The 23,658-nt window shown below is 36.0% G+C and overlaps 1 protein-coding gene across 6 annotated transcripts in view; it reads right to left on the bottom strand.

The window, feature by feature from the left end:
* The window catches only part of Osbpl9 (oxysterol binding protein like 9), a 135,466-nt gene that overhangs the window by 101,663 nt on the left and 10,145 nt on the right, over positions 1 to 23,658 (bottom strand). For 4 of the 6 annotated variants that reach the window (XM_026381764.2, XM_026381770.2, XM_026381780.2 and 1 more), the window contains exon 2: positions 9,101 to 9,151. The exons of the other annotated variants lie outside the window; for them this stretch is intronic. In XM_026381764.2, coding sequence (XP_026237549.1) covers positions 9,101 to 9,151 — 51 coding nt within the window. The remainder of the gene's footprint in view (positions 1 to 9,100; positions 9,152 to 23,658) is intronic. 6 annotated transcript variants of the gene reach the window in all.

Below are 23,658 nucleotides of genomic sequence, written 5' to 3'. Positions count from 1 at the left end.
AATATTTTTAAAATTATCTATTTGTACAACTATTTAAAAAAAAGAGAGAGAGAGCCCCACATGTTTAAAACTTTGTCTCCCCACAAACTAATAAAGTCAACATTATCTCCTAATGACATTCAAGACTGTTCAAAATTTGGCAGTCCAACCAACCTTTCCATTGTCACCGCCCCCACCCCGGGCTTCCTTTCTCCCTACTTCACAGAGATCCAACATGTCCTCATTCTCAACATTTCCACACAAATATCAAGTAATTTTACTTTTTATATCATTCTTCCAGATCAATTCCCCACAACTTGTGAAACAAAAGCAAAACCCTGCATCTCCCACTATCCAACTCCCCTCTCATGGCTTCTCAGGGAGAAGCCTCTTGGAAACTGGCCAGGCCTTAACCTTTCATTCACTCCTGCATTGCACACCCTTCCTCTTGCTGCACCAAACTCTTCATGTTATTTCCATACCACGTTTTTTTTTTTTTTTTAACTTTTTCATTCTGATTTTACAGCATTCACGAGGACCTACAGAGGATAATACTGTGAAGAAACAGCAAAAGCAGGCACCTCCATCTTGCTGGGGGTTCAATCCCCAGAATCAGCAAAGGGGGAAAAAACTACTGTCTTTTGCATGATTTTTATACTAAGGTTACATCACCTTTATAAAATTGAAGACTCTCTCTATTCTGGAGAATCCTCCCCTATTTCCTTTTTATTCCTTTGATTTTTTTAGTTATAGATGGACACAATACTTTATTTATTTACTTATTTATTTTTATGTAGTGTCAAGGATGGAACCCAGGACCTTAAAAGTGCTAGTACTCTACCACTGAGCCACAACCCCAGCACCCATCCTCCCTTATTTCTAATAGTAGGCTTATCTGTTCCTAGAAGCTTTGGTTAAAAGTTGGTACTTTTTTGTGAGTAGATTCTTTAATGGTCTGGTATTATTTAGGTTTCCAATTTCATCTTGAGTTAATTCTGGTGATGTTTACTTTTCAAGGAAATCATCTGTTTTCACATAAGCTTGCAAATTTATTGACAAAAGATTTTCATAGTAGCTCACTGACAATTTTCATCTCTACTATATATGTGCATTTCTCTTCTTTTTCATTCTTAATATTGCTTATTTACACCTCTGCTTTTTTTTTAATTTTTAATATTTATTTTTTAGTTCTCGGTGGACACAACATCTTTGTTGGTATGTGGTGCTGAGGATCGAACCCGGGCCCCACGCATGCCAGGCGAGCGCGCTACCGCTTGAGCCACATCCCCAGCCCCTACACCTCTGCTTTTATTTCTCCAAATAATCTAAGGGTTGATTTCATTATCCTTTTACACAGAATGAACTTTCAGTTTATTGATGCTCTCTAACACTTATCTCCCATTTCATTAATGTATTCCACTTGGTTTTTTCTTCTAATTTCTTCTATCTTCTAATTTTTTAAAGTATGCTTAGCCCATTAATTTTTAATCTCCATTTTATAATACATTCATCAAGATTATAAATCATAGACTTCTTTAGATGTGGTTTTACCACATGGTCCCTTTATTATCATTCAGGTTTAAATATTTCACAATCTCCATTATGTTTTCTACTTTCACTGATGAATTATTTAGAAGTATATATGTGAGGGGGCAGGTGGCTGCTCTTTTGTTAAGGGATTTCTAATTTATTTCTGTTCTTGTCAAAGAACATTATCTATACCATACTGGGCCTCTGGTATTCTCTTTTTCTGTAACAATTTTAATTTTTTTCTTAAGCTCTTTTATGTTGAATATTAATGCTGTTTCTCAGCTTTGCCATAGTTGGCATTTTCTTTATATATATTTTCCATCACTTTTTTTTCCCATTAACTTTTAATTTATAATTATGAAATAGTATAATCATTCAGAAAATAATGACATTTATGTACTAATCACAGAGATTAAATAGGTATCTATCTATGTGTTGTCCAAAGGAGGACATTTTCTGTGGGTTTTTTTGAGGGGGAGGGGGTGTATATGCTGGGTACTGAAAATTGAACCCAGAGGCACTCAAAAACTGAGCCACATCCACAGCCCTTTTAATTTTGAGACAGAATCTTGCTAAGTTGCTTAGAGCCTCAATTAAATTGCTCATGCTTGCCTCAAACTTGCAATCCTCCAGCCTCAGACTCTCAAGTCACTGGGATTACAGGCATGTGCCACCACACCAAGCTAAGGGAGGATAATTTATTTTTTTAATATTTATTTTTTAGTTGTAGTTGGACACAATACCTTTATTTCACTTATTTATTTTTATGTAGCACTGAGGATCGAACCCAAGGTCTCACACATGCAAGGCAAGCGCTCTACCGCTAAGCCACAACCCCCAGCTCCAGGGAGGATATTTTAAACGTCAAATACATAGCAAACACATGGAGATGGAAAAAGGGGGGGGGGGGTATTGAATTAAAAAGAAAAGCCAAAATCAGGAGTAATTTTTTCACAGTGAAATGACAACTGATAATATATTTTTGTGTTTGTTTTTTGGGTACAAGGCATTTGACCCAGGGGCTATGGTATGAGCTACATACCCAGCCCTTTTTATTTTTTTGAGACAGGATCTCACTAAGTTACTTAGGGCCTCGATAAGTTGCCAAGGCTGGCACTGAACTTGCAATTCTCCAGTATCAGCCTCTCAAGCCAGTGGGATTATAGGTGTGCACCACTGAGCCCAGCCTGCTAATACTTCTTATAGGATACAAACTTAAGAGGAGAGGAGGACATTCTTAAGGTTAGACATTACTTTAAAAATAATAACTTCCTGCATCCAAAGATGTCACTTTTCGTTAGATGCATCCCAATACTAAGGATAAGGGGAGTGATATGAATATCATAGACAATGAATGAGGTTTTAGCATAAGTCAGTGCAGAAACTATTAATAATTTGTTATGGTACACTGCTGACCTCTTTTGTGATGAACTAAAAGAAAAGAGATGATGCATCCATTGGACAATCAGGCAACTCATATCTAGCACAACAGGTAAATGGGGTATAGGTTGAATATCCTTCATTTGAAAATCTGAAATCCAAAATGCTCCAAAATACAAAACTTTTTGAGTGCTAACATGGCACTGCAAATGAAAAATTCCACACCTGACTTCACATGCAGGCATACTAAAAGTGCTGTATAAAATGACCTTCAGGCTGTGTAGGTAAGGTATATGGGAAACATAAAGTGAATTTCATGTTTAGACTTAGGTCCATTCTCCAAGGTATCTCATTATATATATACAAATATTCCAAAATCCAAAAAAGTCCATCTGAAACCCTTTCTGGTCCCAAGCATTTCAGATAAGGAATGGTCAACTTGTGCTTAATTTCACAGTCCTGAGTAAAAGAGAGTTACTTTAAGTTGAATATATATATGAATATATAATAGTTTTCAAAGACTTAATAACATTAATATTTTATTGAATTATAATCCATCTTACTTTGGTGGTTCCTAAACCCCTTTATAGAGTTTGTCAGGATTTGAGGTTCAACTTAATTAATATTGTTAATTGTAACAGTGACTACTGTTTATTAAGATCCTACCAAGACCCAAATACTGCAGTTGGATATGTTTTTAACATATTAATTAATTTGAAATGCATAAGTCTATGAGTAAATAGCATGATGCCCATTCCAGAGATTTAAAGGAAAAAAAAAAAAAAAGGCTGCTGTCTACAACCATATGACCCTGAACGCTCCTGATCTCACAGAGTTAAAAAAAAAAAAAAAAAAAAAAAAGGAGTTGAACACAAGAGTTGGCCCAAGTCACAGAGCTAGTGAAGTGACAGAATTCATACAGTAAAGTGGCAGAACTATTTCATAGACGCCACATTCTTGCCTCTACTTCACACTGCCTCGTTAATGTTGTTATTTCTCCATTTTGCAGATATTACCTGAAAATGTCAGTATTTTGCTTCTGACTAGAATATGGGGGTCGGGGTAAGATCAGAACCTAAGCATCAACCAACTTTCATTCTTTCATCAAGGAAACAGTACCCTCTAGTGGCAAATACTTTGTAACCAACAGTCAAAGTTTCAAGGGTTTTATACTACCTAGCAACAACTTGGGAAACCTGTTTTTATCCTTCTACCATGGGAGTACATGTGAAAATCACCTAACACAGGCCCCGATCTGCACTTCCCCTATGGTTCTTTCCCCCCATTCTCCCAGCCCATTCTCCTTTCCTGTAGCCTAAAACCACACGGGTGTTTTGCTTTGTTTTTTTAGAAATCTATCAAACTACTAGCTCACATTTCTCATTTAAGAAGTCAGCATTATCTCATTTGAAATAATTCCTACAGTTTTTCTGTACATAAGCCATAGAAAAGGCAAATTCTCCAGTATGTAGTCATCATTTTTATAAGTATATAAAATTAATAATCTTTTTTAATGCTTATTTATTATGCGCCAAGCAAATGTTACAGTGGACAGGAACTTACTATCAAGTGGGGACAAGAGACAAATTAACATGCAATACTCTGCAACAAGTACTTTATGACTATAAGTGACAAATGTAAAAAGGTAGAGGAAAAGAGCCACCAAACTTGCTCAAAGGGTGTAGGTCAGAAAGTCTGAACAGAAATAACATTTGAAATGTCTCTTAAAAGATGAAGTTGCCAGGCAAGAGGGTACAGAAAATTCACAATATAATAAAAAAAAATTTGTCAGAAGCAATGAGGAATAAGCACACACAGTGTGGGAACAAAAGGTATAGTGTGCCTGGAATACAGGATGGGATGGGGGAGAAGCAAATCAATGGTGCAGTCAGTAATAACTCATTAAGCTCATTTGAAATCTAGATGCATTATCTATCATCATCATTAATATCATCTCCTCGTCATCGTTATCATCATCATCATCATCATCATCATCCATAGAAGTTATCATTTACTGGATCTGTATTAAGTGCCAAACCCTATCCTTACATAATTGCTAAATCTCACATCCCTTCAAGGTATATAATGTTATCTTCATAGAGGTGAAACTCTTAAGATTCTACCCCAGATCACTATGATTCCTCCTACACCAGTGGTTCCAAACTTGGTTGCACAACACAATCACCAAGAAAATCCATTTTTATTTATTTATTTGTTTGGTTTTTTATTTATATTGTTTTAAAATAAAGGTTCTGGAATACTACTTTAAAACAGCATGTCTGGACTTGGGAACCTATATTTCAAACAAACTTTCCAGTTGTTTCTTAAACAGAAAGCCAAATGGCAATCTAAATTACAATGTTCCACAAGTGTGCACATGCAAAATAGTAATAAAACTCAGATTATCTAAGTGCGAGGTGCCTTATCCTCACAAAATTCTTCAAAAAGGGTATTATAATCCCCACTTTAAAGAAGAGAAAGTTCTAGCTCAGAAAGCTTACAAAATAGCTTCCCTGTTTCAGTCAGCAAAGCAAAGGGTAAAATGAGATTTAAACACAGGAATGTCTAGTTCTTCTCTGTCATGTTATGTGGCAAGCAGACCTGTCCTTGTATAACCTCACCTTTTAGTGTGGGTAGAAACTGAATATGATGAGACAACAGTGGGTAAAAAGATCACCTGGGGCTGAGGTTGTGGCTTAGTGGTAGAGCGCTTGCCTAGCATGTGTGAAGCACTGAGTTTGATTCTCAGCACTGCACATCAATAAATAAAATAAAAAATATTTTTAAAAAGACCATCTGGTGGGTCTTACCTAATCTAATCACATAAAGCCTATTTTATTTCATTTCATTTCATTTATATCATTTCATTTAATTTCATTTTTGGTGGGTACTTGAGGATCAAACCCAGGGCCACATGCTAGGCAAGCACTCTAGGACTGAGCCACAACCCAGAACAAATGAAGCTTTTTAAAAAGCAGGGTTTTTGGTACAACTGGTAGCAGAACAGGAAGTCAAAAGGATTCAAAGTACTAAAAGGATTCAATGTGGACTGCTGACCTGAAGATGGAAGGGGCCATAGGGCAATATGTGCTGCTGACAACCAGCAAGAAAACAGACATCTTGTGTTCTTCAAACACAAGGAACTGAATTCTGCCAGCAACTTGGAACCTCCAGATAAGGACCCAACCCAGTCAACTCCTTGATTTCAGTCTTGTGAGACCTTCGCAAATCTAACTAAGAGGTTGGATTGGAGTAAATAAAATATGAGTTAAATTGTGAGTAAATAAACGTGAAATTTGTGAGTAAGTAAATGCATGTTAGTGGCATTAAGTATGCTCTTACTGTTGTATGACCATCATCACCATGAATCTCCAGAACTTTTTCATACTCTCAAACTAAACCTCCATACCCATTAAATGATAACTGCTCATTTCCCCTATACCCAGTCCCTGGAAACCCTCATTCTACTTCCTGTCTCTATAAACTTGATTAATCCAACTACCTAATATAAGAGGAATCATATAGTATTTGTCTTTTTATGGCTTTCTTATTTCACTTAGGATAACAGCCTCAAGGTTCATCCATGTTGAGCATGTGTCAGAATTCTTCCTTTTTAAGGCTGAATAATATTCTATTGTATTATATATCACCTTTTGTTTTTCCATCCATCTGTGTATGAACATTTGGATTGCTTCAACCTCAAGAATATTGTGAATAACGCTTCTATGAACATGGATGCATAAATATTTGAGTCCTTGCTTCCAATTCTTTTGGGTATATTTAAATGGGTGGTATTTGAAGTCAATCTATTACCTTGAAAATTGGTTAAGTAAAAGGAAGTAATCAAGCAATTATCTTACCTATTTGAACTGACTGCATCATTGGGTAACCAAATAATAGATGAAGTGTCTCCTTAAAAAATTATTCCTAGTAAAAATTAAACAATGACAGACTGTCATCATTTTGCAACCCCCAGTGATTTAATGCATGTAGGCACTAAACATCAATGGCTACTAAGATCAATGAGAAGCAAAAAAACAGACACTTGGGGCTGGGGATGTGGCTCAAGTGGTAGCGCGCTCGCCTGGCATGCGTGCGGCCCGGGTTCGATCCTCAGCACCACATACCAACAAAGATGTTGTGTCCGCCGAGAACTAAAAAATAAATATTAAAAATTCTCTCTCTCTCTCTCTCTCCTCTCTCACTCTCTCTTTAAAAAAAAAAAAAAAAAAAAACAGACACTTTATCTCCTGCTAAAAGAACACATCACTGCCTATAGTAGTCTTGCCAATGGGATCAAATCTGAGTCCAATCCATTCTCTGGATGCAGCTGTCAATCTGCAGCAAAAACAGAGGGCAGAGGATCACACTGAATGCACCAGTCTGCAGTCAGTAAAATCTATACTATCGAAACTCCTACAGGTCAAAGGCTCTGGATTCTTCAATAGATAAACTCTGGAAAAAAAAAAAAAGCCATCATTTTAAAATAAGAAAAATAAAACTGTAGAATTTAGGGATGCATGCTTGAGTAATAAATTGATAAAGAAATGCAAGAAGTGGCCAGAAATGGTGGCACACATCAGTAATCTCAGTGACTCAGGAGGCTGAGGTTGGAGGATCCCAAGTTCAAGGTCTGCCACAGCAACTTAGCAAGACCCTGTCTCAAAATAAAAAAAAAAAAATAAAAAGGGTTGGGAATGTGGCTCAGTGGTTAAGTGCCCATGGGTTCAATCCCCTGTACCCAAGGGGGGGAAAAAAAGTAGGAAGTAGTTACTATAACAGAAGTGATTATTTTAGGAGACAGGTAAGCAGCACAGAGAAAAGCTTCAGGGGCAGCAGGCAAAATCCTATTTCTTAACCTGAGTGGTAGTTACAGGGGTTAATGATTAATCAAGTTATATTTATAAAGCAAAAACAAAACAAACGAATAAAACCAGTGCACTAATTATGACAAGGAGACAGCGGCCCAAATCCACACTAAATTCAGCTGTCTCAATACAGCTGTGCCCAGGTCTTGCTACTGAGCCTATATCAAGCCAAAAAAGCAGTTAAGACAAACCTGAATAGTGAATGAGGTCAACAGCAAGTGCTTAGAAAAGCAACTATACCAAGAAGTCAAAAAGAGAAACCAAAGTAAATTTAAAAATAAAAAGTATAAGTTGAATTTTTAAAAATCTTTATGCTATCACATATTCACCATCTGCACACAACAAGCCTGTCTCATTTCTATCCTGTAAATCTGCCACACTTAGACTCCTATCTCAGCACCACAATTTTTCAGTTATAATTTACCTTCTGAGAGTTACCTGTTGGTTCTATCAAGGATTCATAAAAAAGGCAACAATATGTTAACCAAATATATTCACATCTTCAAAAGTAAAGAGGCACCCTGGATTCAACTTCCAGCACCAAAACAAGCAAAGAAAGGATACAGGGGGAAAAAAATGGCAGAATGAAATAAGCATTATCTTGAAAAAGAAAGGGATACTAGAAGCTGATTTACCTACTAGTGATAGAAGCAAACTCTTCTTTAGATACAGTGGAATACTAGAAAACTGTGTCTCCAGTCATGCACTCTTTCTAGCTTGTACCTATTTGGACAGTGATAGAAATTGAATGAGCAATCAAAAGCAGCATGAAAATCAGAGATTTACACTGTCCAAAAAGGTAGCCACTAGCCATAAGTGGCCACTGAGCCCCTCCCCTGAAGTGCACCAGTCTGAGATCTGCCTTTGGTGTAAAAGACAAAACAGACTTCAAAGACTTGCTATGAAAAAAAGAATGTAAAATATCTTATTAATAATTTCTGTGTTGATTACATGTTGAAATAATATTTTGAATACACTGGTTTTGACAAAATATTAATCTCACTTTTTTAAATGAGGCTACCAGAAAAAATTAATTATATATGTGGCTCAAATTATATATGTGTCCTGTAGAAATTACATATTTCTACATATGCTACACACACACATACACACACACATTATTAAATAGCATTGAACAGGAAAAACCAAGTGGCTAACATGGGGATTTCTCAGAGTTTTTTTACTGTTGCTATACAACCAACATTACAACTCATTTAATATTTCCCCTTGTCCCTTACCTGTAAAAGACAGGAAGCTAAACTAAATTTGGACTTCCACGATTCCATCAAAATACATCTTTTTCTGTCAAAATTGGTTTTCATAAAAATGAATAAAATACTCACTCTTAGTCTAACGCATCCTCTGCGAGAGCCTCTCATCATTTTGTCTTTGGACTAAAAAAAAAAAAAAAAAAAAAAATTTGATGAATAAAAAGTTGTTTTTAGAATTATCTGGGAATAAAAAAATGAGATTTATAGTACTATCCATCCCTTTTGCCCACCCATTTTCCCAAAAGAAATCATTTACTGATAGGGGAATTACAGAGTTTTAAATGAAAATAGTTTCTATACTATAAAAATTAACCTAATCATAGAACTTTATATATACCTTTAATGTAACATATTCCACTGTAATTTTCCTGTCCCTTAATTCTAGCCCAGTGTTTCTCCTATTTCAGTGAGTTAGAGAATCATCAGGAAGGCTAAGAATGACCTAGGTGTTTAAGAATTGTTCCCAGATGATTCCAACAAATCAGAGAGAGGCCCACACTTTGAAAAACACTGCATTAACTTCACCTATTTGCAATTCCCCAAATGGCTGACTTTTTTGCCTTTGTGACTTCTCATCCAACATTATTCAGCTTGGAATAGCCTTGGCCCAGATTTTCTGCCTTGCTGTCACTCATCAAGCACCTTAGCTTGCTTAGATTTGGATTTCTATCCCTGGGCTCCCAGTCTCCAGTAGCCTGAAACACCCTGTGGCACATTCCTTTGAGGGTAGAAATTATATCTTGACTTGTGCTTCAAAACAGTGTCTGATATACATTAGGAGCTAAAAACACATTTCCTGATGAAACACTGCTATCCTTTATGTCACCCTCACTATACTGGGTCAAGCAAAGGCTGTTATGCACAACAAGTGCAGTGCTGACATTCAGTAAATATTCCTAAAATTAAACTGCTCATGCATAACAAAGTTAAACTTTAAATAACCAAAATTCAACAAATATTTAATACTTAAACAACTGGCATTTTTCTGTACTCCACCTACATGAGGAAGAAGCAAATCAAGCTGATATTGTATGTTTATGTTTTATAGACAATTGTCCCACTTGAAACTCCAGATGCCCTGCCCTACACATCCAAACTCTTGAGGCAAACTCAGGTTCACAAGTGATTACTGAGGTATTAAGAAGTCTTCTTATATTCCACTTATAAATATAAGAAGGACTTAACACAGGTTAGAAAAAAAATTTCTCAAAAAGTAGAATCAAAAAGAGTTCTTTACTAATAACAGTTAGTGAAAAACAATACTTAAGAAAAATATTCTTTAAGCATTTTAGCCCTCTACTATATATACTTATATTCCCACCAAAAATACAAAGGCAATATACAAAAATAATAACAATCAGGTTAGAAAATATCTGATAAGGTTGGAATACAAAGTAAACTCAAACAAGTTAAGAGCCACATATTCATCCTTGATTCTTTTCCACCATAACACAATTTTTAAAATAAAATTACAGGGGCTGGGGTTGTGGCTCAGTGGTAGAGCGCTAGCCTGGTATGCATGAGGCACTGGGTTCAATCCTCAGCACCACACATAAAATAAAGATATTGTGGGGCTGAGATTGTGGCTCAGTAGTAGAGTACTCGCCTAGCACGAGCAAGGCCCTGGGTTCGATCCCCAACACCACATATAAATAAATAAATAAAGATATTGTGTGAAAAAATAAAAAAATAAAGATATTGTGTCCACTTACAACTACAGAATATTTTTTAAAAAATAAATAAATAAATATTACATTAAACAGAAATAGGCAGACAGGTCCCAGTGATGATACCACTATTTGGATTACTAATTAGAAAACACTGAAAGGGATAACTGAAAATGATTAAAACAAATATGACCAGGAAATAATCAAGAAAATCCAGAATGATGTGGAACATTCTACAAAATAACTGGCTTAAGACTCTTACAAAAATGTAGAGAAAATGTAGGAAAAAAGACTAGCATGTAAACTATTTTAACAAGTACAAAATGCTATAAATTCCAAAAGGCTCCCTACTATGAAAAAAGATATGGGAAGGCAACAATGAGATTTCAAATTTTCCATCTGGAGCTAAAAAAAAAAAAAAGCTGGACACACCAACTAAGGAGGCAGGAGCAGGAGGATCACAAGTTCGAGGCCAGCCTCAGCAACTTAGCAAGGTCCTAAGCAACTTGGTGAGACCTGGTCTCAAAAAATAAAAAGGGCTAGGGATATGGCTCAGTGATAAAAGGCCCCTGGGTTCAATCCCTGGTACCAAAAGGCAAATAATAATAATAATAATACCTGATAAGAGGGAAGGTAGGGAGGAAAAGATCATTCCAAACAAAGGAACACTATCAAGAAAGAAAATTTACTTTCCTACTCATAAGAAAGTAGTCTTATAGACCAGAGCATAGAGAGCAGAGATGAACACAGAAGTAAGGGTGAAAATAACATTACCAGGATCAGATCCTAAATGGTCTGAAAAAAAATACTTAGTAGTTAGAAAAATTTAGTTTTGTTCAATAGTTAATGGAGAGCTAGTGAAGATTTATTTACAAGGACAAAAACATCTTCAAAGTTCTATTTTAGAACATAGCACAATAAATATGAGAACCTGTGAAAAAAGATAATTACAGCAGCAGATTCTCTCATTAATGCCCTCTATGTGACAGGAACTTCATATACAATAAACCTCACAAAATCTTGCATGGTAGGAATTCTATAAATATTATAAATCAAAGTGACACTAGGGAGACCAAGTAAATTACTTAATGATGCACAAATAAAATATAGCAGAGTTTGATACAGCAGGCACAATTTGAAAAGGCTGCCGCTGCCCTGCAAACACTTCTCCTAGACTGTATCTGCACACTAATATCCTCCAATCCTCAATCTTTCACAATTGGCACAGGGCAGGCCCTCTCCCTCATTCTCTCCCCACTCAGGCCTAATGAGATTAAAGGAAAGCTAGTATGACAACATCACCCAGAAAGAGTGTCAAAGGGTGGTTATCTAACCAAGCTGACTAATCACAAGACCCACTATACCCCATAAAACAGGTCAGTATTTCCTGGGGAATTTATCATTTGAAGTTAAAGAAAGAGCTCCTTCCTATCTGCTCCTGAAGCTGTAAAGATATGGATGATATGGATGCCACACAAGCATAAAAATCATGTGCCTTGGATGTGAAGAAAATGACAACTAAAGCCTACATGGTGACAGAAGCAGAGAGGTGAGGAGAAAAAGTTCCAGCTGCAGGTAACCCCTAGCTACCCCTGACAGCAAGCCTGCCCAAGGCTGCCATTCACTAAAGACTAAGTTATTGATGAATCATAGTAGTTTCTGATGATGAGAGAATAGCAGCTGACAGTCCAGTCCTTTTTACTTTTTGAGACAGGGTCTTGCTAAATTGCTGAAGCTAGACTCATTCTGGCAATCCTTCTGCCTCAGCCTCCCAAATAGCAGGGATTACAGGTATACATAGAGCCCAGCTTGTCTGGAAAAGATTTGCAGAAACATATTTAAAACTCACTAGGGAAAATTAGCTTACCATTTAAATTAATTCTACAACCCTTTTATAAAGCAAAGAATGCCATCCAAACCTGTTATATAAGACATTTACACTTTTTATTTGAATGTTAATTTTAATTTGCTTAAAATAAATTTGTGTTACAGATCAAGCAAGAGTCTCACCTGCTTGCTCCAAATCTCTGACAGCTATATGTGATGTCTCTGTCAGAACTTACTAAAATATAGCACCCCTTAATTAAGAGACCTATTATTTGTATGATAATAATGTATGCACATGCATCATCCCTTTTCCTTCAGGGCAGGGTATCTAATTCATCCTTATATCTCCTCCCATCCAGCATCCCTACCACCCCTTTGCAAAGAATCTACATTTACAATAGAAGACAGAGACAAACCCCCACAGACACAGTCATCTGATCCTTGACAAAGGTATCAGAAGCATGTGCTAGAAAAAAAGACAGCCTTTTTCACAAATTGTGCTGGGGAAACTGGTTATCCACAGGTAGAACAAAGAAATAAGGTCCTTATCTATCACCCTGCACAAAAGACAAGCCAAAATGAATCAAAAACCTAGGAATCAGATCAGAAATTATGCAATTCCTAGAAGAAAACACAGGGTCAACATTCCAACTTACAGGCACAGACAACAATTTCAACAGACCCCTAAAAGCTCAGGAAATGATGCCATGGGCTAATAAATGGGATAGCATCAAATTGAAAATCTTCTGCACAGCAAAGGAAACAATTAAGAATGTGAAAGAAAAAAACCTACAGAATAGAAAATCTTTGCTAGTTACTCTTCTGACAGGATTAATATCTGGAATATATAAAGAATTCAAAAAACTTTTTTAACATCAAAAAAATAATAACTCAAATAATAAATTGGCAAACAAACTAAACATACACTTCTAAAAGAAAAAATATTTGGCCAACAAATATATAAAAAATGTTCAACATCTTCAGCAATTAGGGAAATGCATACCAAAACTACACTGAAATTTTATTTCACTCCAATTAGAATGACAGCCATCAAGAATACAAACAATAATAAATGCTGGAAAGGATCTGAAGAAAAAGGAACATCTTTAAAATGTTGGTAGGATTGTAAATTAGTACAACCACTATGGAAATCAATATGGAGATTCCACAAAAGACTAGGAATGGAACCACCATATGACCCAGCTATACTACTCCTTGGTATTTATCCTGAAGAATTAAAGTCATCATACGATAGTGATACATACATACCCATGTTTATAGCAGCACAATTCACAATAGCCAAACTATGGAACCAGCCTGGGTGTCTATCAACAGAGGAATGGATAAAAAAAATGTGGTATATATTTTATATATAAGAGTTTTATTCAGTCATAAATAAGGATAAAATTATGTTTTTTATAGGAAAATAGATAGAACTTGAGAACATTATGTTAAGTGAAATAAGCCAAAGGTCAAAGGAAGTCAAAGGTCATGTTTTCTCTCCTTTGTAGAAGCCAGAGAGGAAAATGGAAAAAACGGAGGGGTAGGGGATGATTTCATGAAAATCAAAAAGAGGTCAATAGAGTGGAGGAAAGGAACCAGGGGAAGGGAGTAGGAGAGGGAAAGGGGCAATACTGGGGAATGATACTGGCCACACCGTGTTGTTATATTGTGTGCACATATGAATATGTGACACTGAATCTCACCATTTTAACTATAATGCACCAATAAAAACAAAAAATTAAAGGGTTAAAAAAAGAATAAACATCTAATCAATTGATGGTAAAAGGCATGTAGAAAATGAAGGTGGACAAATGTCAAAAAGGTTTCTCTGCTTTTCATATAAATGTAAACACTGCTTCAGCCTGGAGATTCATGTTAGTTCATTCCAAGAGCATAAGAGGTTATATTCATAGTCAGTGTTGCACCTTAGACCATCCACTCCTGTTAGACAAAAAGGCACTGTGCCAGGCAAACTAACCTATAAAGACAGAAATCATGAGAGGCTGGCTGGCATAAGTGTAAGATAGATGGGAAAGGGACAAGAAGCAACTTTGCAGGATGATAGCAACACTCTTATGTTTTGACTGGGACACTGGTAACAAGCTTGTAAACAAATTCCAAGACTCATCTAAATATACACTTAAAATCTATTTTTTTATTAGATATAATTATACCACAAAAAATAAAGAAGTCACACTTGCCAAAATTCCACAGAGATGCACTATACACAATAATTATAAAATAGTTAATGACAGCAATGACACGCATCCTGAAGTCTCTTTTCTTTAGAGGATGCAGACTCCATAAGCCATTCTCATAGCATTGAATATCCTAGGGAGTATTCACTACTTTTCGCCTTGTGGGTTCTTAATCACACAAAATGCCATCATGCTGCTGGAAAGCTATACCAACAAAACTTTGAGGAGTTATAGACCCAAAGTACTGGAAGAATATTCCCCATCACTCACCCCTCAAGTTATCACAAATAACTCTGTCAATCCTTCACTCCCTAGTATAGATAGCCTTATTTTGAGCATTAGATTTAGTGATTAATTACACTACAGATTGTGCCTTAGGAAATGAATTGAAACAAGGTGAAAGTTATGTTGGGGGTCCCTCCATGACCCTGGGAATAAGACTGACCTCCCTTCAAGAAAACAGGAAAAAATGTGGGGTGTGTGTGTGTGTGTGTGTGTGTGTAAAATCTCTTAAAATGGAGATGATGCGTCTCATTGTCAATGTCTGATGCCATTAAATATCTATAACATAATTCCCCTCCATCTGCTGCTGCTCATAAATTTGGCATTCCATATAGCCCACTTTCAGAGAGTAAATGCACTAATTATTCAGACAACTGTACAGCTTAAATGCAGTCTTCTCAACAGTGATATTTCTTGTTACGAATTAACAAATTGAAATACAGCTTATGTAATAGTGAACACAATCACATTTAGTGAATATTACTATGTCAAAACACTCTCATAAACTTTAGCTCTTTGTTATCATTGAGTGCTTATATGCCAGACAGTGTGCTAGTGCTTTAACCACTGTATACTTCATTCTCATAGTGCTTTTATGATTCAGGTTAATTTATTACAGCCATTTTATAATTGAGGAATCAGAAAGGTTTAAGTAACTTGCCCATGGTCTCACAGACAGCAAAGAGGAAAAATAGGATTCAAATCCAGGTATGATCCCAGAGGCACACAAGCCTGTGGCATTTATACAAGACACTACACACCTGGTTAATCTCAGTCTTCCTTCAAAGCTTTTCTGAACCACAAAGGCTGATTATAAAATGAGCAATCCTTCTGAATTCAGTCAAGTAAATGTCACCCTGTGAAGCTCTCAGCAGTTCTGAACTCTCTGGCATATCAATCCCTAAGTAAAAAGATCACATAGGTCTACATATATATGTGTGTGTGTTTATATATACATTATACATTTTTATATATTAACTATATCATACATGTAATGAGGTCTGGGGTAACCATGCACATAATTTAATAATACTAATATTTCTGAAATATAACATTATAAATATTTACACCAACGTAATAAAGACTATAAACAGCCACATATCAGTTCAAGACAGGCTTTATTTCCAAATGAGTATATCATAAATTTAAAAAAAGCTTTAGGAAGTCAGAGCTTTTAAGGATTTCAAACTTGTGGGTAAAGAATATGAACCAGTATTTTGATCTATGGCCTATTACATTGTAAAATGCCAAATCTTTCACTGTTTAAAAAGGACAATTTTATCTTCAAGTCAGAATTCCAGGCCAACAGATCAGTGAAGAGAACAGCTTTCACAGGTTCAATTAAGGACAACCATGATGACTTAAAAGTTTCTGTTTTGTATCCTTTATACAGTTAAATATTAAATACTAAATAGCAGCTCAAGATATGCAAATTATTTGTAGTACATTAGTAATATATGCTGGACCTTAAAGCAGACTTGTTCTTTTTTCCTCAAATATTGCCCAAAATACTAAATATTGATTCATGTTTTTTCGCAAGAGTTGACTGAAGGAAAGGATAGGGGAGTGTTAAACTCCAACTGGTTTGTACTTGGATATTAGTACTTCCTTCCACCAAACCGTGAAATTATAATAATTTACTATCATTCAACTTCACTTCTTTATCAAAAACTGCCTGAGGGTCTTTTTTCTTTATTTGGAAAAGACTAAGTCAGGGCCCAAAATACAATTATGAAAAGAAAACAAGAAAGAGCACTACAAATATCTGAAGAATATAGGAAAATGTGTGTAACACACAAATAAAAAATGTAGTTGGTAAGAACAGAACACCATGAAATTTCAGAGGCATTATTCTGATTCCAAGACTGATCCTATAGAGCCTAATTTAGAATGGGGCCATGTTCAAAAGCTCTTTGTTCAAATTTGGAGTTTAGAACTCAGAAAATATTTTTGCAAAGAAAGTGCTAAATATGATTCCAAGATAACAAGGAAAAGCATTTGAAATACAGTATGCACATATCAAAAGACAGGGTGAAAATGCTATAAATTCAAACACTGTCTAAGAAATTAATTTCTTAAAGAATATCTCTCAAAAGTTGATGCTTAAGAAAAAATTATGAGGGGCTGGGGTTGTAGCTCAGCAGTAGAGGGTTCGCCTAGCCTACATGAGGCGATGGGTTCAATCCTCAGCACCACATAAAAATAAATAAATAAAATAAAGGTACTGTGTCCAACTACAACTAAAAAAAATATTTTAAAAAGTTTTGGGGGGCTGGGGGGTGTGGCTCAGTGGTAGAGTGCTTGCCTACCATGTGTGAGGAACTGGGTTTGATTCTCAGCACCATATATAAATAAATAAAGGTCCATCAACGATTAATAAAATATTTTTTTTTAAAGTTTTGGGGGCTGGGATTATGGCTCAGTGGAAGAGCACTTGCCTATTTGTGTGAGGTACTGGGTTCAATTCACAGCACGGCATATAAATAAATGAATAAAATAAAGGTCCATCAAAAACTAAAAAAGTTTTTTTTAAAAAAGAGAAAGTTATGAGAGAATAAGGAAGTAGCTCAAGAATTCCAGAGCTATGCCAAACTGCTTATGAAACTTTTAAGGACTTGAGAAGTTAATGACCTATAAAAGAATCATATTTCACTTTTATAATCAGGGGAAAAGTACTTTTTCAAAAGGCAATTTTAAAACACCCATTCTTTATCAGTTCCAATTTTACTTCAAAATGTATGAACTTCTAGGAAAATAATGAAGGCAGAAGCTGAAAGTTAAAATGCAAGTACAACATGGTGGACCAGTATGCAAGATGTTTCCTATCAGAAATTGACATTTACTCTCCCCTTCCAGGTGACTATAATTCTAAAACAAAGTTTTCTTTCTTTTCTCTTTCTTTGGCACCAGAGATTAAACAGAGGCACTTAAGCATTAAGCCACATCCCCAGACCTTTTCATTTTTTGAGACAGGGTCTCACTAAGTTGCTTAGGGCCTTGCTAAATTGCTGAGGCTGGTATTAAACTTGCAATCCTTCTGTCTCAGCTTCCCAAATCAGATGTTACATGTGTGTGCCATCATGCCCAGCTGATTATGAGATGTTTACAATAGACAAGGTGAAATATCGTGGTGGTTTATATACTTACAGTGGTAGCAAAAACAAATGAGAGGGACTATGAGGCTTAATGAGATGACAGTATCTGCTAATAAAGAATATATATAAAACAAGCCAGGTATGGTAGTGCACACCTTTAATCCCAGGAGGATGGCAAATTCAAGGTCAATTTAGTCAGGGCAATTTAGTGAGATCTGATCTCAAAGGGCAAGGAGGGCAGGGGTGTGGAGCTGGGGATGTAAGTCAGTGGCAGGTATTTGCCTAGCATGTAAAAGGCTCTAGGTTCAATCCCCAGAACTGCAAGAAAGAAGGGAGGGAAGGAGGGAAGGCAAGAACCTAGAAAAGAGATTAACACATAATAGGAGGGTTTTTTACATTCTTTAGCAAAAATGACTATAGCTATATTTCCAATCCCACATCTCTTCTAAAAACTTGTTATTTACCTATCAAGAAGCAGATTCTGGAGCTGGGGTTGTAGATTAGTGGTAAAGCACTTGCCTAGCATGTGTAAGGCACTGGGTTTGATTCTCAGAACTACATATAAATGAAGAAATAAAAGTCCATCAACCACTAGAAAATAATATTTTTTTTAAAAAAAGTATAATCTGCATGTCTTCTCCTTGCCTGTTGGTGAGTCTTTGTTACTGCTTTAATTAAGAAAGTAATATCCAGCTAAGCAGAACCATGGTAGATAATATATCAGTCCTGCTTTATCCATGGCTTCTCTTTGAAGTTTCAGTTACTTGTAATCAACTACAGTCTGAAAATATTAAATGGAAAATTCCTGAAATAATTCCTAAGCTTTAAATTGTACTCCGTTCTGAGTAGCATGATGAAATCTAATGCCACCATGCTCACCTGCAATATGAATCATCCTGTTGTCCAGTTTAACCATGCTGTATATACTACCTGCTCCTCAGTCATGTAGTTAGCTGTCAGGGTTATCCAATTATCCAATCAACTGCATCACAGTGTTAATGTTCCAGTAACCCTTACAAAGTAGCCTAACCTACTCAGCCTATGTCATTCGCCTCACTTCATCTCATTAAATAGGCACTGGGGCTGGGGATGTGGCTCAACTGGTAGCGCGCTCGCGTGGAGTGCATGCGGCCCAGGTTCGATCCTCAGCATCACATACCAACAAAGATGTTGTGTCCGCCAAGAACTAAAAAATAAATATTAAAAATAAAATTCTCTTCTCTCTCTCTCTCTCTCTCAAAAAAAAAAAGTTTAAAAAAAAATTAAATAGGCACTGTAGCATCACACACTATCCTAAGAAGGGTGAATACAATACAATATTTCAAGACAGAGACCACATTCACATAAATTTCATTACAGTACATTGTTATAATTATTGTCTTATTTATACCATAGCTATTGTTATGTCATTATGCCTAATTTTCTAATTAAAATTTATCATAGACTATGCATAGTTTAAAAAAATTATATATGTAGGGTTTGGTTTTATGTGCAGTAATCCACTGGGATTTTTGCAAAGTACCCTGCTCAGATAAGAGAGAACTATTTGACATATCAGTACTACTGTCTCTTTCAGCATCACAAAGAACATAGGAATCTTAACCTCACAAAGCCAGAGGTTAAGGTTTAGTTTGTTGTTTTTTTAATACTGGGGATTGAACTCAGGGGCACTCTACCACTAAGCTATAACCCCATCCTTTTTATTTTTTATTTTGAGACAGGATCCCACAAAGTTGCTATGGCTGGCCTTAAACTTATGATCCTCCTGCCTCAACCTCCCAAATAGCTGGGATTACAAGAGTGAGTCACCATGCTCAGCTGATTTGGATCTTAAATGAACACAAAGGTTCATATGCTAAAGGTCTGGTCACCATCCTATTGCACTACTGGGAGGAACCTTTTAGGAGGTGGAGGATACTGGAGGAAAGTTTGGTCATTCAGGCATGCCCTTGAAAAGAATGTTCATTCTACCATGCACTCCCTCACCACAGTCTCAAAAGCAAAGGCTCCCCCACGGACTGAAATCTTCTAAACCATAAACCAAAAGAATATCTTTCCTCCTTTAAGTTGATTATCTCAGGTGTTTTATCACAGTGCTGGAAGGATGATGAACAAACCATATAAATGAGATCTGGACCTAATTAAGTAAGGTTGAAAGAAAGTGTTATACCTTGTTCATTTGCCCATTTGACTATAATATAAAATGATATAATAAATTATACAAAAAAATTTTAAGATGCTTTTAAGGTTATAGATTGTCACGTATAAAATGATTCCATTTATTTAAAATATACATACATATGCATTTAAACATAGAGTCATAAGAAAAACTACTCTCCAAAACAAAGACAGTGAAATTTTAGGTCAGACTTTTATTTTTCTTTCTTTTTTTTAACCCCCCTCAGTAACTGGGATTGAATCCAAGGTTGCTCTACCACTGAGCTACATTCCCAGCCCTTTTCTTATTTTTTATTTCAAGATAAGATCTTGCTAAGTAATCCATGAGGGCCTCAAACTTGCAATCCTCCTACCTCAGCCTTCAGTGTCACGGGAATTACAGGCATGTGCCACCATAACTGGCAGAACTTTTAGCTTCTTCCTTCTATTAGATATACCTTTCACTATTTTTTGAATGTTTTTCCCTTTAATTAAGAACAGGTTGTCATATTCTCAGGAAGAGTAAAACTACTGTTTTAAAGTTGTAAAAGAAAGAGTAACCCATCATCATATACTACAGAGACAGCTCTAAGATTAAGAGTAAAAAGGTACCCACGAGGTTTAGCAACAAAGTTATCACTGGAAACTAAGATAGAATTTTCAATAACATAAAGAAGTTTAAAAAAAAAAAAAAAGACTTCTGAAGTGCTGGGTGCAGTGGCTGCACACCTGTAATAACAGCTGTTTGGGAGTCTTAGGCAGGAAGATCATTAGTTCAAGGCCTGCCAGGGCAACTTAGTGAAACTTGTCTTAAAATAAAAGGGCTGAGGATATAGCTCAGTGATACAGCATCCCTGGTTTCAATACTGAGTACCACAAAAGAAAAAAAGAGAAAGAAAGAAGAAAGAAAAGAGAAGGAAGAAGGGAGGGAAGGAGGGAAGAAGGCAGGGGATTGAACTCAAGGGCACTTGATCACTGAACCACATCCCCAGCCCTATTTTTTGTATTTTATTTAGACAGGATCTCTCTGAGTTGCTTAGCATCTCACTTTTGCTGAGGCTTGTCTCTGAACTCGAGATCCTCCTGCCTCAGCTTCCCAAATTGCTGGGATTACAGGCATGCACCATCATACCAGGCGAAAATTCCACTTTTTTTTAAAGGCAGTCTAGACTAGTCTAAGAAGGTAATTCTTTACAACAAAATCAATAAGAAGGAAAACAACTGTTTGGGCTGGATGTTTATTTGGTTTTCTTTATTAGCAGTAAAGGGAATTTAATTCTTAATCTAAATCACTTTTGTATTGTTCTAGTTCTGGTTGGGATTACCTATTACCTAACTATTAGAAAATCTAATCCCACAACAATTGCCACATATAAAAATGGCATATTTAAGATTAACAATTCTATTTTGGTGGTACTGGAGAATGAACCCAGCACATTCTGCTTCTGAGCTACATCCCCAGACCTTTTATTATATTGTAGTATATTTTATCTTATTGTATTTTTTTATTTTTTATTATTTTTTAAGGTGTAGTTGTATTTTAAGGCAGGATCTTAGCAGGATTTTAAAGCTGGTCATATACTTAAGATCCTCCTTTCCTCAGCCCTCCCCACCAGTAGCTAGGATTACAGGCATTCAGCCAAGTTCTAAGATTAACAATTTGGGGCTAAGGTTGTGGCTCAGCAGTAGAGCGCTTGCCTCACACAAGCGAGGCCCTGGGTTTGATCCTCAGCACCACATAAAAATAAATAAATAAAAGGCATTGTGTCCAACTTCAACTAAAAAATAAATTTAAAAAAAAGATTAGCAATTTTACTTTTTATCTTTCAAAAAACTATTACCATCAACAAAACTGCTCAAAACAGCAAGAAGAACTGTCTGATTTTAACCAAAAGATCCCACATAGTTCTACAGGTTCTGGATAATTAATCAGAAGTCACTGCTATTTATATAATCTCAATCAGGTTTTACATAGACCACGGAAATATATATATTTACTATTAGTATATTCTGTAATATTTAGAAGGCTATATAAACTAGAATTCCAAGTGGTCTTCTACATCTTAACTCTAAGCCTAGTTTGAAGGACCCTGGACATTCTATTCACTAAAATAATGTGTTACATTGTAGGGCTTGAAGATTATAATGTTCAGTACAGACTGCCACCAAGGAGGTTACAAGCCTGTTGTACTGTTAGAGAATGTACTAGAGATACAGTTGGTTAATTATAACAAATATAAAATAATTAAACACCCAAGAGAATTATGAGCTAGGCTAAGAAGTTTTAGGAAAGGGAAAAATCAAGACTAACTGTTGTATTCAAGGGAAATGAAAGATACTCAGACAGAATGGGACAGTCCTACTCTAGTTTATATAGCCTTCTAAATATTACAGAATATACTAATAGTAAATATGTATATTTCCATGGTCTATGTGAAACACAGCAACTCAGGAGGTTGAGGGAGGAGAATCTCAAGTTCAAGGCCAGTGTCAGCAGCTTAGCAAGACCCTCATCCTCTTAATGAGACCCTATCTCAAATTCATAAATAAAATGGCTGGGAATGTAGTTCAATGATAGAGCATCCCTGAATTCAATCCCCAGTACCAAAATAAATAAAAATAAAGCAAGCAAGCAAGCACCTCTGGTTTTAATCCTCAGTATGGGGGCAGCAGGATTAGGAAAAAACAGAGTGAAATTTCCACACATTTCTTCCCATTGATACCACTTATTACCATAGAAGATTTCTTTTCAGAGGATTTAAATTTAGAAATAATTGGGGGGGAGTAGGGCAGGGTGGAGGGGGCAAGTACTGAACCCAGGGTTGCTTAACCACTGAACTACACCCCCAGTCCTTTTTTATGTTTTATTCTCAGACAGGGTCTCTCTAAGTCTCTAGGGCCTCGCTAAATTGTTGAGGCTAGTCTTGAACTTGAAGTCCTCCTGCCTCAGCCTCTCAAGTCTCTGGGATTATAGGTGTGTGCCACTTTGTCCTGCAATGTAATTTTTCTTTAACAATTCTAAAGCTATTTTACCAGATTTGTACACAGGTTGAACATCCTTAACCAAAAATCTGAAATCCAAAATGTCCCAAAACCTGAAACTTTTTAACACAAACAGGACTCCACAAGTAGAAAATTCCACATCTGACCTCATGTGACAGGTTGTCATCAAAATACAAGCCCACTAAAAGTATCAAAGTTAACTTCAGCTTATGTGTGTAAAGTGTATATAAAACATAAATTAGTTTTATTTTATATACAAAATATCTTATGATACTCATACAAATACTCCAAAATCCCACAAAAATCTGAAATCCTAAACATTTCTGGTCCCAAGCATTTCCACCAAGGGATATTCAACCTATATTAAAACATGCCATATAAGCTTAATAAAGATGACA

Source organism: Urocitellus parryii, chromosome 11 (genome assembly GCF_045843805.1).
Source record: "Urocitellus parryii isolate mUroPar1 chromosome 11, mUroPar1.hap1, whole genome shotgun sequence".
Taxonomy (NCBI): Eukaryota; Metazoa; Chordata; class Mammalia; order Rodentia; family Sciuridae; genus Urocitellus; species Urocitellus parryii.
The sequence above is the reverse complement of the archived record's forward strand: the minus strand, read 5'-3'. Positions and strand labels throughout refer to the sequence as shown.